Source organism: Lepisosteus platostomus, chromosome 12 (genome assembly GCF_059453375.1).
Source record: "Lepisosteus platostomus isolate fLepPlt1 chromosome 12, fLepPlt1.hap1, whole genome shotgun sequence".
NCBI lineage: Eukaryota > Metazoa > Chordata > Actinopteri > Semionotiformes > Lepisosteidae > Lepisosteus > Lepisosteus platostomus.
The window spans coordinates 2,998,288-3,015,943 of NC_142622.1; the positions used below are offsets into that span (position 1 = coordinate 2,998,288).

General features: G+C 36.5%; 1 protein-coding gene across 3 annotated transcripts in view; it reads left to right on the forward strand.

The window, feature by feature from the left end:
* dgkb (diacylglycerol kinase, beta) overlaps nt 1-16,399 on the forward strand; it is a 108,870-nt gene extending 92,471 nt beyond the window's left edge. For all 3 annotated transcript variants that reach the window (XM_088600452.1, XM_088600453.1, XM_088600454.1), the window contains 3 exons: nt 3,386-3,506; nt 4,747-4,807; nt 11,566-16,399. In XM_088600452.1, the coding sequence (XP_088456578.1) occupies nt 3,386-3,506; nt 4,747-4,807; nt 11,566-11,679 (296 nt within the window). In that variant the 3' untranslated portion in view covers nt 11,680-16,399. The remainder of the gene's footprint in view (nt 1-3,385; nt 3,507-4,746; nt 4,808-11,565) is intronic.
* Nucleotides 16,400-17,656: the final 1,257 nt, after the last annotated feature.

Here is a 17,656-nt window from a genome sequence, read left to right on the forward strand (position 1 = left end):
TAAGCTTGTTATATAAGTTTTGTAACGAGAGAAGCTGTTGACTGGGGATGTCACCACAACATGTATGTGTGAAGGGTCAGCCTTTTGCTGCATACCATTCACAAAGAGCTGACATCAGCAGCCGTTCATCATCCTGGCCGTTGTTTACTGACAGCACTAATGTGAGGAGACACGTGAAGCAGCTGGGTTTATAAAAAAGGGCAAGAGAGTCAGGGAGCTGTGCATACATTCCCACACAGGCTAGCAGCAGCTCATTCACAGACAGAATAACAAGGAGAGGCTCTCTGTACATAACCAAAGCTTTTCCCCCCTTAGAAAGATCTGCGTACGGATCCTGCGTGGTACAAATTATTTCACCTGAGGAATTACCGTCAGACTGTTATTGTTCACAAACAAGCATAGTAAACCTTTGACAATGTTACAAACAGGTCTGTAGTGGTTTTAAGAGGAAGCCGTTTAGCCCACCAGACCTGTAGTAGCTAACTGATCCAGGATCCACGTCCTGAAAGAAATCCAGGTATCGGCTTCAACAGCACGACTGTGCAGCCTGTGCCACCCTCCCACAACCCTTTGGGTAAAGGAGTGCTTCCTGTTCTCAGTTTTCAACACAATTCCATGATACTTAGGGATTAACCAGTATAAAAACTTCCATAGGGTGAGCAGTACGTTTTTTTAATGTTTGTTTTTTCCCTTAAATTCTGAAAAAATGAAACAATGTTACTGCAGTAGTTTTTAATACGTAAAGGTGAACTGCTCGTACACTTTTAGTCCGTCTTTATAACTTGTTAAACCAGCACCACAACAGGTTTGTGAGATATTTACATAAATATTACAACATACTGTACATAAGAAAATATTGTTGTATTTGTTTTCTAGAATTTTCTAGAAAATGAAGTCAAAGGGAGCATTATAAACATCTCAAAAAGATGTTATTCATATTTTTTTTTTTACCAATCATGTTAAAATATATAGACCTGAGAATACAAGTAACTTTTTTACAAATATTGTTGTGGGAACCTGAAAGAACCTACTCAGCCAAGTTGTTAATGTTTATACTGTACCTTGGCGTCTTTCAAGAAACAGCTGGATGAGATCCCCAGATCAATTAGCTAATAAAAAAAAATGAACAAGCCAGACAGGCCAAATGGTCTCCTGTCATTCTTCTATTCCTATGTAATTATGACAATAAAAAATAATGTCTGCTGGCTTAATGTTTCAGACAAAATAAGTTTTGAAAATTTCTAATAATGTGGTTTGGCAACATAGACATCCGTCTAAGTACAGTAAATCTGGTGTTACAAATAATCCAATTAATTTTATAATCCAGTTAATTTGGGAAAATTACTACTGAAAGCATCAAAATGTTCAAAGTTAGAGCACACTTTTTATCAGCACTGGTTGAGGATTTCAGCATTATTGGGTTTATGCTCAAACCGTTTTACAGTAGAGAAGTATAGTACTTTTATCCCTGCTTTAAAAGAGAGAGTGGAGTTATTCTAGGGCTTCATGGATTTCTAGAATGAGAGAGATCTGTTTCTCATTGACAGGGATCAGGCATTATCACTGAAGACTTACCAGGCTCACGGTTATTCGATGCAACTGCTACTGTGTTGCACAAAACTAGGATACAGTACATCACTTAACATTATGAAAATATCACCCAAAAAAAGCACGCTAGAAAAACTCCAAATTTGTGCCAGTACTCCAAAGGCTTTTCACCCATATTTCTAGAATAAATTTTGTTCTGTGCTTGAGTGCGTTGACTGCAAAAAACACTCAATATAAATGAATGGGTTTTAATTAAATTATTACATTGTCCATGTTTCAGCAAGCCTGTCTATAGCTGATACAAATTAATTTTCAATGCCTTACTATTTACGCCAAACCACAAAGACCAATCACATCAGCCAAGATAATGTGATAATCCTTTTTACAAAATGACACTTAGCATTTATGAAGAAAATAATGAACAAAGTGAGATCGCATATATTATTAATAATAGTACTGTATGTTTTACATTAATTACCAATCCACAGTTGTGAGGGCAGACAGGTTGCAAAATATTCAGTTTAGCGTGTTTGACATTTACAGTATGAGTGTTTTTATTTTTCCTCTGAATACCAAAATTTTCATCACATTTGATCCATAATTAAAAATTTAGTTCTTCCTGTTTCAGACATGTTCATAACATCAGTCAATTCATCAGTAGTATTGATTCTTTATGTTTGTCAAAATCCACCCAGAACCTACTGTATCTACAACAAATGATGACTAAAAGCTTAAAGAAGCATGTGATCTGTACTGATCAATTTATTACTGAAATTATTAATACATTTATAAGCATGCATTTATATCTGGATTACACCAAATAAATTTAATCCAGGCTTTTATTGTACTGTACATAAATACTGTACAACATCTTCAGAGTGAATGCTTATGCTAATCTAAATTTTGAAGGCTACAGAATCCTGTTCAGCTCCTGTTCACTGAATCAATGCTTGTTTTGAAAAGACCTACTATATACTGTAGGTAATAGTGTTAAAGAGAACATGAAAAACATGAAAGTGCATCTTTTGAGAGAATAAAGGTGCCATCAAGGCTTTGAATTTCATGATAAATAATTCTTGCTTCCTTGTATTAGAAGTTCTTAGAAAAATCAGCAATATTCAGGCACCAGTTTTTAGAAATTCTCTGCAAACTGTACTGCCATGTTAGCATTTTAAAGCTCACTGTGGAAATAGGACTAGTAACGGGCAGTGTGTTTGCCCTGTTCTCTCTCACCACTCATGTTCACCATGTGGCATGTGAAAGAATATTTACAACTACATTAAAATAAAAGAATAATCACTATGCTTTTCTTTTTCTGAGAAAACATCACCTCTACTCTGTGTTACTGAAAACCTTTAGTTTTCTAATGGTGAAACATCAAACCAGACATCCTTTCTTGAGCTCCAGTGGTTTTATTTACAGCATGTAACATAGTTCAATTAATTACAGTGACTATGAGCAGTACATTCAGATGCACACAATGAGAAGAAGTACCCCTAACACTGAAGCACTGAGGAACAGATGGCCTCAGTAAGACACTGTGCTTCCAACAGAGGAAAAATCAATGTTCATAACTTCAAAAACACTAAAAAAACACAAACAGCACCAACCTTTCACTTCACACTGTTATTATGCTCAGAGAATCCCCTGTCTAATTATTTGGTATTTATTTTTCACTAGGTAGTCCAAAACCAAAACATGCATTAACACAAACATGATTTTATGGTTTTGCTTTGAGCACATTTTTAAATTTAGTTATAAACAAATAATACAAGTTCAATTTGAATTATTTTCATTTCAAATTAAATGTTCGAGTCTTCTTCCCTTCTGTTTATAGATCCATCTGATCAGCTTTTCGAAGTAGTTGGACTAGAAGGAGCTATGGAGATGGGGCAGATATACACAGGTTTGAAAAGTGCAGGGAGAAGACTTGCCCAGTGTTCTTCTGCTACCATAAGGTGAGATATACAGGTTTTCCTACATAATAATAATTATCAATAAAAAGCTCTGATCTTGAAGGATCTCAAAGTTTTAGAAATATAGAAAGGGAACAACTTTATACACCATCCATTGAAGTGTCCCACAACACAGCAGAAATTGCTTCACCCCTGCTCTTGACAAAGAGTGCTGGGAATTTTAATGACCAAGAAGTTAGGGCCTCCATGTAACGTTCTTTCCAAAGAACGGCTCATCCTATGACACAGTGTTCCTTCTGGTCCAGGTGGAGAGAGCCCCTCTTACTGGTCCACTTGTGAAAATAATCTATTTTTTACTGGGAGTTCTCCTGTCCCAGTACTGGCAACTTAGATTGCCAACAGCACAGCAGTTACAGCACTTTCATCTATGAAACACCAGTCACACTTGAAATTATTCACACATTTATCATTTAACCATTTAAATTGACTGAAGGCTGCTACTGTATGTTATACATGGTGCACTAAGTATCCATTCTGCTACACAAATGGAGGCTTGAGTCTTAACTGAATAAGCTGTTTTAATGGGAACACAGATTTCAGATTCAGATTTTCTTCCATCATTCTTACTCTCAAGACTTCAATATACTATTGAAAATAACAACAATAATAATCATAAACCTCACACTTATATAGCCCTCACTCAAAGCCCTTTACAGGTAATAGGGATCCCGTCCACCACCACTTGCAGCCCCACCTGGATGATGTAGTACCCACCCTGCTTTGGCAGCAGCCTAAGTGCTCCAGTACGCTCCCTACACACCAGCTCTCTGTGGGGAGGAGAACAGAGTGATGAAGCCAGTTCATAGATGGGCTTACTTGGAGGCCATGATTGGTAAAGGACAGGGGCACGTTTGGCCAGGACATGGGACTTACCACCCCTACTCTTTCCGAGAAACGCCCTGTGATTTTTAATGACCATGAAGAAACGGAACATTGGTTTTACACGTTATCTAACAAATGGCACCTTAGTATAGCATCTCCATCACTAAACTGGGGCATTAGGAACCACACAGACCGCAGGGTGAGCGCCCCCTACTGGCCCCACTAGCACCTCTTTCAGCAGCACCCTTTGCCTTCCCAGGAAGTCTCCCATCCAGGTACTGGTCAGACTCACACCTGCTGAGCTTTGGTAGGCTACCAGTTGTGAGTTGCAGGGTGATATAGCTCACAGTGCTTGATATGATGGTATATGATGGTATATGTTTTCCTTCCTTTATTGTAGAACCAGCAAATTTCTTCCAATGCAAATTGATGGAGAACCCTGGATGCAGACCCCTTGCACTGTAAGTAGAAATTCAATCATATTCAGCTATCATGAAAATACGTTCTGATTCTCTGAATTTTGAAGTTAGGCCAGAGGCAGCAGCTCTGAAAGATAGGTTAATCATCGGTAACAAAATCAGAAGCTATAAGCAAATAAAACTAACACATTTAATAATTACTTTCCAGATTGCTGTGCATGCTAATCAGTGTATGATGGGTGATACCATTTTGGCAGCCAGTCACTTAGCTCTGTCTTACAAACATCTCTCCTGGTCTCCCACTTTTCACCTCCTGCTGAGCCACCTGCCTGGAGACGTGCTCAGAAAACATTCAGCTCTTGATCTTGCTCAGACCTTCCTTTCTACTTGTTTCTTCATGTACCATTCGTCTGTTTAAGGTACCACTCAATTTGTCTTGAATTCATGAAGCAAAATGACTGAGACTTACTTTATTGGATAATTTGATCACTGTCAGGAGAAATATTAATTGCAATGATATTACTGTTCTGTTAGCCAGTGAAGAAGACATATGAAGTCTTTGATTGAGTCGGTCACAAGGGGATCCCAGATTTTGTACTCTTTGGTGCATTTCTTTCCAGGCGTTAGGAAGAGCTTTCTCTGTGTGGGACAGGGGGATGTAATGTGGGGAATGGTCCTGCTGTCACCAGATACCAACATCTTCTTTCTAAATTGTTTTAAATGGTGTGTGACTTGGAAATGCAGAAATGCACCTTCACCAAAAGTGATACACAGTAAAATCAAACAAATGATTACTTACAGAACATAGTATAACAGAGGCTTTTCTAGAAAAAAAAACACAGAATACTTTTAGAAAACCTGCATTATTTGTAAAATACAGTTCTCTATAACTATTCATATCTGTTTATAAGGAATTTTAAACCATGAAACTGAATGAATTTACCAGTATTTATGTAAAATATGCTATCTTTATTCATATATAAAACATATTTTTCATATTATGCTATTCATTCATTGGTATTCTATGTTGTGTGGTCTGTCTATAACAGGTTTGCTTGGTTATGTCTTCTTAGAAACAGCCAGTAATGTTCTCTCTTTATCATTCTATTCTCACATGTCTTAATCTGGTTAATTATGTTTGTTTACCAATACATAATCTACCGTCACTTTTAGTTCAAAATCTGGAGAAAAACTGACATTTAATTTACTGCTTGTGTGCTTTTACACACTTCAGAAGAGTGTATTAACATGCAAAACAACATTTTTTCTGTTTCACTGTGCTATAACTTTTGACAAATTTGCATTTAATTTGTGATCATTAAAAGTTTTTTGTTAATGCCAATTAAATGTAAATTTTCTGAAAGCATCACATTTGAAAAGCAGTACAATTTCCATTTTGGTTATTCACTGGTTCTCTAACAATATAAAGCATGACAGCTCTATTAATTTAAAGACTCTGTTATACCTATTAGTGAAAACTTGGTAAACAATCAATCATTTACAATATTTTAAAACTGTACTTGCATAACTTTCACAGTGGGTTCACATGTAATGACAATACCCCACAGATTTTACCTGTTTTTAACAGTTTACAGAAACACCATATTGAAGTACTGTAATATAAGACTAGTAAATACATACTGTGGATTTTCAAAAATAGATTAAATCTGACTGTCGAAGGATCTTGAACCCAGTTCCCCATGGTGACAAAACATACAGTATTTAATTGGCATATTTGTCTGTTACTTACTATATGAAAAAAATAAAATGGAAATAAAATAATTAAAGGTTAGTCAGCTACAGAGTGTTTAAAGTTTTCCAGCAGAACATTCTCTCCCAGGCAGTGTTTGACACAGAAAGAAATATAAAAATGACAATAGTTGCAGTAACAATATCCAGTACCAGAATACATCAAGCAGTATTAAAGGCTTCCAGTCATGTCCCTGTATATTTACCTTAGCAGTATGAGAGCACTATGAGCAAACTAAAGAAAGCTTAAATAATGCCTACCATTTTTACAGATCATTGGCCAAACAATTTCTCGTGGAATCAGATCTTTTTTGAAAAAAAAAGAAGCAAAAGGACAATCCAATCCCCCCCCCCCCATCCCCAAAAACCTCACCCAGTGATAAACCATCCCCAAAACCCCAATCCCATCTTCTCTGCCCGGGTGGGCACCCTCTTGCTTCCCAGCCACAGAGGATCCAAAGAATCCCCATCAGACCACAGTATTTAGTCGTGGTCTTTAGTGATGTCCACAGCCTCACCCCAGCCTCACACAGTATCCACCCTGTATCCATGGAACCAAGCAGTGGAGAAGCTCCGCCTGTACACCAGCAAGAGGGCAAAGGACCTACTGATGCCAGGTGTGAAACTCTAGGCTCCCATCCTCTGTGCATCAGCCAACAGGCCTCTGCTACACAGATACTGTAAGTCTAATGATGAGTTGTCATTCAACGGCTGAACAAAGGACAAAGGATATTGTCTGTCATCTCAGGAGACAGAATTTGAAGAGACCTGCGCCCGAAACACAGCCACAAAGAAACACTCCCACTTTGCTGTCACTCCCTGAGAACACAGAGCAGACTTCAGGCTGTCAGTGAGACCTATTAGGGCCCATCTCAGAGTAGTCCAATTATGTCTTGTGAGTAAAACTGAAGTGGATACACTATAAGTCCAAACCTAGAGATGTGGACACTTGTCCCTATTCCAATTATCACTCACTGTCAGTGGTTGATATGAGTATCTCAACAAGGGGGTACAGAACAAGGAGACCAGTCCTGTTGTTCTGCCTCTTATACTCAGTCTTTAAAGTTTAGAAATGGAAGAGTGATGCAGTAGATATAAAAGAAAAAAGTAGCTGGCAAATTCTAGAATGATTGGCGATGTAAGAAATTCAAGAAGTTGTAATCATGTCATGTAATTAACCGACTTCACATTGTATTTTTTTCTGAAACTACTTTAGCTATTTGAATGTTTGCTCATTTCCAACCATATTTCAAAATTTGCTTTGTACCACACTTCCTCTTGTCATGTCCTCTCATTTGTATGAGCAAATTGTGTTGGGAGCAGTTCTCGTCTTAAAAAACAAAACTTCAGACACTAATAGAGTCATGTAATGTGAAGTGTTTTAATGTGAAACCTAATTTGGTCTTTTAGGTAACTATTATTACCTGGCTAAATTGTCATTAATGCTATAGGCCTTCTTGCATTCTGAACAACTCTGTCACCAAACATCTCTTGTTGCAACAGAACCACCGAGAACACCCGATGAGATTGTGTGCTGCAGTCTGCTGAGACTGAAATGGGAAAACTGCCCTGTGGCAGCAGAAGGGAGAACTACACAAACACACCCATGCTGTTCCCACTGTAAAGCACAGAGGGAGCGGCACTGTGGAAACGGTGTGCTTTTGGCCACAGTGTATTGCACACTTTTTCTTGTGGAGTCACAGATTTCGAATTACTGTGTCATCACAAACTACAGTACTGGGAAGACCATAAAACAGGGATCAGAAGTCACTGATAAGGCTCACACTTGTGGTACCCCATGTCCGAGACCCAACTTGGCTTGCATTTAAATAAAACGGGATTCCTGCAGGGAGATGGATGTGGAATCTGTAATAGGATCCACAGAGTAACGGAGAGGAAAATGGGAGAAGCAGAGGACAGGAATATCAAGCAATTTGACAGAAACATATCAACTATGTGCATATACTGTAGTAACCTTAACTGCTATGTTTTAAATATAACACTATTATTAAACATACAGTACCCTTCATGTTATTTTCAATTTAATATGTTTCCTTTGTTGTTTCTTAGATGTTGATCTTAAAGGTTATTGGATGTTAGATTAGATGTTCTTGATCATGTTAAAAATGTCTGTAAAATGCAAAGGATGTTTTATAAACTAAATAGCTTTTTTCTAGTCAACAGTAGTTTGAAAGTAGCCGACAACTGATATTTAATAGCTGATTGATCTCTCTTTGGATTTGCTTTCACTAATGAAAATGTCTCAAACTGTTCTGTGCAAAATGTTAACGTCACTGGCCCCTAAGGCATGATTTGACCTTTTTATTACATAATGAGTATCATTTATTATCTTACAATGTATCTTAAAGTTGGCATCAAAATGCCACCTTGATAATTGGTTTCAATTAGCTGGGAGCTGACAAAGCTCTCATTAAATGTCTTGTTTAATTTTACAGAATATTCTAGATGTCTTCATCTTAGGAATGTTACTATTAGGAGGTATGGCAATTTAATCTCACCATTTCTGACATTTTAACTCTTCCAGAATATGGTCATTTAATTATAACATATTTAACTCTTATGTACTTTTATAAGATAATGAATATTTCTTATGCATATACCATATGCCCAATACTTTGTTGACCTCTCAATCACACATGCATAAAACATTATATCTATATAAATTAGTCCAGTATTTAAAACAATTAACTCAGTATTTTGAATACTCCAGATAATCTAACTCTAAAAGTGAGAAACAGAGAATTAAAGAAAAACAAGTAAAAAAAATTATAAACCCAACATATTTTGATTAAATTAATACAATTTATAAGCTCCCCAGTCAATGATACAGTATCAGCAACAATGATACAGTAAACCCTATCTTTAATAGACTGCACTTTAGATTTAATGGACAAAATCTTATTTGAGCAATTCATCATCCGACATCCCTCTGTATTTAAATTATCCCAAAAAAAAAAAGAACAAAACTTATAATGAAGCTTTGAGGGCACCACTGAAGAGATAGAACTGTTCCTTAAGAAACTGAATTAATTAATCCAAGCTGAAGGCATCATATTATCCCAAATGTACAATACAGACAAGACTGGTCTCTCATCAATACAATGTATTATTTTTAGAATTACAAATGTAATTTACAATAATATATTGTTTTTATATATAGCACAGTCATGGATATACATATGCAGAAAGCATAATATACTGTACAGAATGTTTAATTTTTTCTCATATATGAGTGTGTTTTTAGGCTCTGTAATTTAACAGTATACCCTCTCTTTACCGGACACTCCTACCCCTCCATTAGTCAGGTAAAGAGAGAGTATACTGTACTTATTGCTTGAGATCCTTCAAAAACATTTGGATGAAATAATTAGAAGAGCAGCCTACAACCAACCCTGTCGGCATGATGAGCTAGATGGCCTTTCATTTGTGACCTTTCCTCGTGACTTGAGAAAATGAGAAACATAGCATATGCACAGTATAACTGTGGTTTTTACAGTATATTAGTGACACATTTTTAATAATGTAATTTTCCGATTGTATTGAAGCCAATGGTGCAGCACCAAAGTCCAAACACCCATAGGAGCCCCTTCACGACCTGAGCCCTGTTAACAGTATGCATGGTGCACATTGACTCGTGCTCACCACACAGACATGGCTCAAACAACAGAAGAAGGTTATTTTTAAAGTATTATATAGTTATAGCTAAGAAGAGGCAGAATTGTTTCAGGTACAAGAAGCACTGAAGATTAGAAAATCTACAAAGCCCTATCCCATAATATCATATAATTGTAAAGAAGGAAACAAGAGATGTTTTACAGAAGGCATTGACACAACTCTTCCAACAGTCACTTAAGATAGGGGTAGTACCCAGGGACCTGGAGAGCAATACGTCTGATTTCTGTTATGTTTAATTTGATGGAACTAAATGATAACTAAACTAGAGGATCACCATCTGTTTATCTATTTTTGGAAATAATATCCAAATTATACAATTATTAAGTAGTCAATATGGATCTAGAAAAGTTAGTTCTTGCCTAACAAAGTTGTAAGAGTTCTTTGAGCAAGCAGCAACCATAGTGGATACACACAGTATCTGACCTGGCGTGTTCAGATTTCCAGAAGGCTTTTGATAAATTCTCCTAAAAGATTAATTGCAGGTGGAAGGCATTAAGTGAAATGCGTGTGTTTGTATTGAGAACTAGTTAATGGATGATAAAAAGAGAGAACAAGTAATAGGTTTATTCCATGCTGAAAAAAAGAAGAAAGAGAACACAACGTTTTGGCGGTGGAGAGTACAGATAAGGGGTAAATGGTCAGATTGGGGTGATATAATTAGTGGAGTACCACAAGGATCTTTACTAGGACCTGTTACATACAGTATAACATACTGTAGTTGTGCAGACTATAAAACAAATATGCTTATAGCCTTTTTTGTGCTCTTCCATAGACTAACTTTGTAAGGAGTCTTTATTTTGTTCTTTTTTTGCACATTTGAACATTAACTATCATTTTAATCATACTGTAAACTAGCATTTCATCATCTGATGAAAAGTGTAGGGCATTTTGAGAACCGCAGGGACTAGATGTTAATTTTCAATTGACTGCACCACAGCAGACACTGTTGTAAAAATGTAAAACTCTTAGTAATTCTGATTGGGGTTACAACATTCTTTGGGCAACGTCATGCTCCTGTTATGATTTTCTGTTAGAAACAGGTTCAATGATGGTGGAAGGCCTGGACCCTCATGCCTCAGAACTCAGCTGAAGCCTTTAATTTTTGCAATACTATTTATAGTTTTATTTATGAGTTGCGCTGCACACAGAATGTGTTTTTGTTGGTCAGCAAACCACTTTCAGCCTGTAGACAGGCTGTTTATGAATGATAATAAATTGCAGGACAATTTGCACTGCTGCCAGCCTCAAAATAGAGAAGGTAAAAATGTCATGTTATACAAATTATTTTAAGTGTTTATTTATTGTGCACTATAAACAAGAATAACTTTTCCGACCATGTTTTCTTCTCCTCCTAGATTAAAATAACACACAAGAACCAAGCTCCAGTGCTGATGGGCCCTCCCCCAGGGACTGGGTTCTTTTCCTCCATCATGCGGAAAACCCGGAGCCGGAGCCAGAGCAAGGAGTAGATCCGTTCGATCCTACAGTACCTAACGGCCGGCAGCGCAGGCATCTGTGCACTCCGCCCGTGTCCCGTCTTTTCTACTTCTCCGTTTTTGATTTCAGCGTGGAATGTCAGTGAGCGTGTGTGATATTTTAAATGTTTTTGTCCAATTCAAAATATTCGCATCACAGAATCAATCTGTGTATGTATTTATCTGTTTATTTATGTATTTATTTGTGCTTAAAACTGCTGTTTGCATTCTTTCACAACATGAAGGACGGGGGAAAAACGTCTGTGTCATGGAGTGAACTGTTCCAAACCATGGGAGTGGAGAGGAAACGATTTCTATGTGAGCGTTCTTGGGACAGTGCCACTGGTGGTTAATCATAGTGAATTAAGTGATGCTAGCTAAAGTGCTCTGCTTCTACTTTAGCAAAATGATCCTTTGTGAAAATATTGCTTTGACTTCAAAACATTTGTTCAGGCAGGGCTTTGTGCAGGACTTTCAGCCTTTGAAATGCAATTCTAACCACACGCCTTCTTTACCAGAGAGTAAAAGTGCAAAAATTATATTTTTTAATTGCAACTTCACTAACATGTTGCACATCTAAATTGCAGACACTGCTTTACATGAAATAATAGAGGTCAACAAATCCACTCACACACTATGGTCATTCATGGGCCAGTGAGTAATGTCACATGCTCTCTTGCGTGTACAGTAGCTCCTGGCGCACAGTACAGGTTGTACTGCACTTCAGGTTAAGTACAGTATGCTGAATTTCTCCAGCACTGGTTGGTTTATTTTCATACAGTTACTTTGGATCTGCTAGCACAGTCCAGAACAGTAGAGGCAGGTCTATCCAATTAAATTCAGCATTTGTGGACTAAGTTTATATGCTCATTTATAATTGATCCCAGATTAATGTTAGTATCAAAGAAAGAAGTATAGTTTCTCGAAGAGATCATACAAAATACTGAAGAATTCAAAAAAGGAGACAAATAAATGGAACTCTTCTCTTACCCATTAACACATGTTGTATATTGTCTGGTCAAATACAGTTACAAGGTGTTAGTGCTGTTCAGAATTAATAATAAGTGATAACATTTTATTATCACATTTTGTAAGAAAAAAATCAAAGTGTATTCCCGTGTAATTCCGAGATATTATTTCACAAATGCTTGGCTCCCTGTTTGTAAAAACAGCATGTTGCTGTCAGCATTATTATTGCGATTTCCTCTTTACCCCATGTTTCCAGCTACAGCGTTTGAGTTGCCAGAACGAGAGAAAAAAAGAGAGAAAAGCCTGTCTGGCTTGTGCCACACCTGAGTGAGAATGTTAATGATGCTTTAATGGAAAAAAAATGCAAGCAGTTTATTTTGCATATGATAAAAAATAACCTGAATTAAAAGTGTTGCTAGTGAGTATTTCATACTCATCTTAGTTAAGGAAGGGCCTAACTTAATTGTGATTTCAATACTTCCAGCTCAAAAGATAAAGTATAGATATGTATATTTGTATCACCTTTATATGTTTATATTTATAGTCAGATTGTCAAAAGACCAAACATTGTGTTTTACATGATGTAATAATTCATTTTCTCTTCTTTTGAAGAACACAATACAAGGATGACAAAATGAAAATGTCATAGAAAAAAACATGCCAGCGTGTCATTCCCAAAAAAAAAAAAAAAAAGCCCAAACACAAGTTTTTACAAATCCCTCTGATTTGTTTCCTCTTGTGAGCGAGTAGCTCTGTAGAAAATGCCTTACATTACAGAGCACAGCAAGTTTAATCAGGGCATGTCACCATTAATTTGTCCTGATAAGTTCTGATGGATGGGGCTTTCCAGGCACATGACCGGCTGTTTATCAAGCTACCTTTAGCTCCCTCGAAGTACCAGGCCTGTCCCCTGTTGTTCTACAGCATCTGCTTTGGCGTCTGCTCACAGGAGCACTCTTCTCTTCTGTGGATTTCCCTTTGAAGCTGTCACAAACAGACAGCTTCATTTAGAAGCCCTATTTTCCATCTCCTTAACTGTGGAATCATACACTGTCATATGTATTCCTATGAACAGCAGAAGGCGACACAAAGAAACACATTTGTTTGTGCCACAGAAAACTATGTGCCAAATTGTTACGCTATGTTCCTTAGTCCTCTCAGACATTAAGATCATGAATTTCTGCTGCATTATGAGCCTTTATTTTATTATTTAATTAAACTACTACCTTTACATTCAGGCTTTCTACATTTTTAACCATTTGAAGATTTATATCTATAGATATACTTGTGGATTTTTTTACTTGTATTTATGCACTTGCATGTATATTTGGGATTGAGCTGATAAGAAAAATGTCTGATCATAGCTTGACTTGTTGATGCCTCTGAAAAAGCTTTAGACAATAATATGATGTGTAATATCCCCAGTTTGTTTTAAAATGCTTCAAAGCTCTGAGTTATTAAGAATTAATTGTATTTAATAAAATAACAGATGTTAACATTATCAAAGAAATTGACCTTATTATTTACACTTCCCGTATCTGCGTTATATTCTAAAGCAGGTTACTGTGAAATCTTACAATGAATGGTGTTTTCTGCACATTTTTGTTAGTTCTAAGATCTAAAACTATGCATTATCTTAATATAGTTAATTTACACTGAACTAGCATGTTTATTTTTTTAAACTACCATATCCAATATGCATGATTGATACTACATTGTTTGCTTTCTTATGGTAGAATAAAATTATTAGATGGAAAAAAAATTTTTTGTAAACCTGATTTATTATAGGAAACCCTATTTTGACATCAAACCTTCTATGGGGATAACATATTGCACGTTTTTCTTTTGATGGAAATACAATACTGTAGGTTATAATTTGTTTGATGTCATTCTTAAGAATGTAGTTTGAAATATTACAAAAATTCAAGTATTTACAGTATTTCTTTACTTTAATATTAATATTAATGGAGTTGGGAATGTTTGTGTCTTTTTCCAGTAAGGAAACAAAATAATCTTTATTTTTATTTTTTGATATTTCAAAGCTTCTTTTGATAACTACAGTAGATTTGTGAATAAAATTATTATAATTTATCATGTGTAAAGTCTCAGATGCACTGTCTGGCTCATAAAGCTATCGGTTTCATAAAGTCTCGGTCTCTCTTTTCACAAAATAGCCCCAATAAAAGTCAGAAAGTTCATAATTTCTAATTGAATAAAAGGGATTCAGTTACTCATACTGCATAACTTAATTAGTTTTAAATTCTCTAATAGCTAAATTAAACAACAATCCCTGTACAGTATATATGAAACAACATAGATCAACAGGGGCAAAACAGACTACAGAGTGATATATTTTGAGCCACGGTTTTTAACTTGACTCGTGGGAATCATCCCTAATAACTTTGTAAGATGGTTTTCCAATAAAATTTGAGTTTTATTAAATTTTCTAAAAGAAATATATTTATATGTTTTTGTTAATGACAAGGCAACTTTTGGGGCAAAAAAGTGAATGTTGTTCTTGCACATTGATTTTAATGGTCTTTTAAGAAGTATGCCTTTTTTCAATAAAGAAACAAATTGTTGTGGATGGAGATACTGGGGTTTCAACTTTCACTGTCAGAAACCTGAAAATTGCTTTTGTGTTAACATGTAACTGTATTTTTGTAAATGACACTGATATTCTGTATGAGGCATCACATTGTTGTGCAAATTGTTGCAATGCTATGGCTGTTTGGGTAAGCTTGCCAACTTTAATAAAGTATGGTACTGTAAAAAGAGAAAAGAGGTTCTTTTGATACCTGTTCAACCTATTATTATAAACAGAAAGAGCGAGATCAACCTCAGAGCTCTAACATTAACAACAAGTGCTAAGTTTGAATGATTGAAATATAGTTATACAGTAAATGTTGATATTTTATGAGCCAATGGACGCAGAATGTTGACATTATACATGCAATTGGTTAATTCTTAATCCATACAGGACATTGTTATTGTACATAAGACCGGTTGATGTTGTACTGCAGCTGCAACATTGTGGAGCTGGTATGGTGTGTCACATACTGCGGTGCTACAGTGAGCAGTTTAATATTGAAGAAGTGGCTGCTGTGTCTCCACCTTTTAAAGTTATAACAAAAGAAACAATCAAGAGAAACTGTTTGGGCCATCTTGCCCATTAGGTAGTTAGTAGTTTATTTATGCAAGATTCCCATCCAGCTGTTCCTTGAGAGAAGCCTGGGTGCCAGCTTTAATGATACGGCTGGGCAGCTTGTTCCAGACTCTAGAAAAAGTGGGACGCGTGCTTTGAACAAGAATAGAAGAAAAACACCATCCTAATAAAGATCTCTGCCATCAAAGAGTGGAGATTATTCTGTCTGTATGCTGATGTAAATGGGCATGCACAGACCATACATGACTTCTGTCCAGACCTTTATGTTCAAGTACATCATCACCATCTTCATTATTATTATTATTACTATTATTATTATTGTATAGATAAAAGATCTTTTTAGGACGACAGTACAGTATGTAAATTGCTAGGCCAATGGAAGGAGTTAAAGGATGTGATTAGCACTTGTAATGCCTCATGCTACAGCTTGCCCTCCCCCATCCATCATCCTTGTGTTAGCAAGCCTTCTTTTCCACTAAATAATTTGTTTCTAAATAAGGTAGCCCTGTCACATTCTGCTAGGATATAATCTCACTGGCTGTTGAGGACTTTTAAATAAAATACCTTGTTTGCATGTGATTTGACTTGTGGTGTGTCTATCTATTTAATGAGTAAATGTTTTTTTTTCACTTGCAGACAAAGAGGACACTACACATAATTTAGACCTCCGTAGTTTAGTAGATAGCATTATAGAATGCACAAAAGAATGTGGGTTGTGCCTATAAAACAACACAGTTTCAGCAGGGCTGTGCACTTCCTATAACCCCATACTGCTGCTAGAAAAAACATTTGGATAGAATGCATCCTTATCTGGTCACTGACACACAGTCCCTCTTCAAGGGCATTTGCAGGCCCTAAATTCCCCTTCCGAGAGGAGTTACTTCATCCGAAATAAGGGAAGTACTTCTCACTATACTGGTTAAGTGCACTTCGTCTTCTAAGTATTCGAGCTACAGATTTTCTACAAAATGATTTTCTTTACACATACTGTACTGTTTAATTCAGATAAAAAAGGCTCTTCCATGAACATTTTTTAAATAACCAGAAAGGATACTGAAATGCTGTCAAGCTCCTGGGTCCTGGGTTTCAGTCCATCTTTGACAGGCTGGAGAAACTGAACCTTTTTAGTCTTCAACAAAGAAGGAATCCTCAAAGGCATGGACAAAATAAACCCGGGAATACTGTATTTCTTCATAACAGACAAAGCACAAACCAGCAGAAGAGCATTTACAGTAGAACCGAAAACAAGAGGCTGCTGGAGTAGGGAATAAGTTACCCAACAATGTTGTTGAAGCTGATACCTTGGATGGATGACATGAGATCTTGGGATCAATTACCTACTAACTACCTAATGGGTTCCAAGGGCTGAGTGGCTGCTCTCACTTGTAAACTTTCTTATGTTCTTATGATTCTGGACTGGGGCACCTTTTGTTTTGTGTCTACGTGTTCTCACTGTGTTTGTGTGAGTTTTCTCCATGTGCTCTGGACACACTGGATAGATTAATTGGGATCTGTACGTGAGCACCCCCTACTGTCTGGTGCATAGTCGCATCTTGTGCCCCCTGTCTGCCAGAATAAGCTCAGCTCATCTCTTCCCTCTGGCTGAAGTGCTGTGGACAGTAGATAAAAGGATTTGATGTTTTCTCCTTAAAGTGAATCGTGTTTTTCAATATGTCTTAAAGATAAAAGGATTTTTTCCCAAGAAATGTATTGAAAGATTGCTGCTACAAGTCCCTTGAATTCATTTCTCTTTCTTTTCTCAAATGAACAAAAAACAATCTGTAAAAGTGAGAATAACATTTGGCTCTACAAAATTCACAGCATACTTTGCTTGGT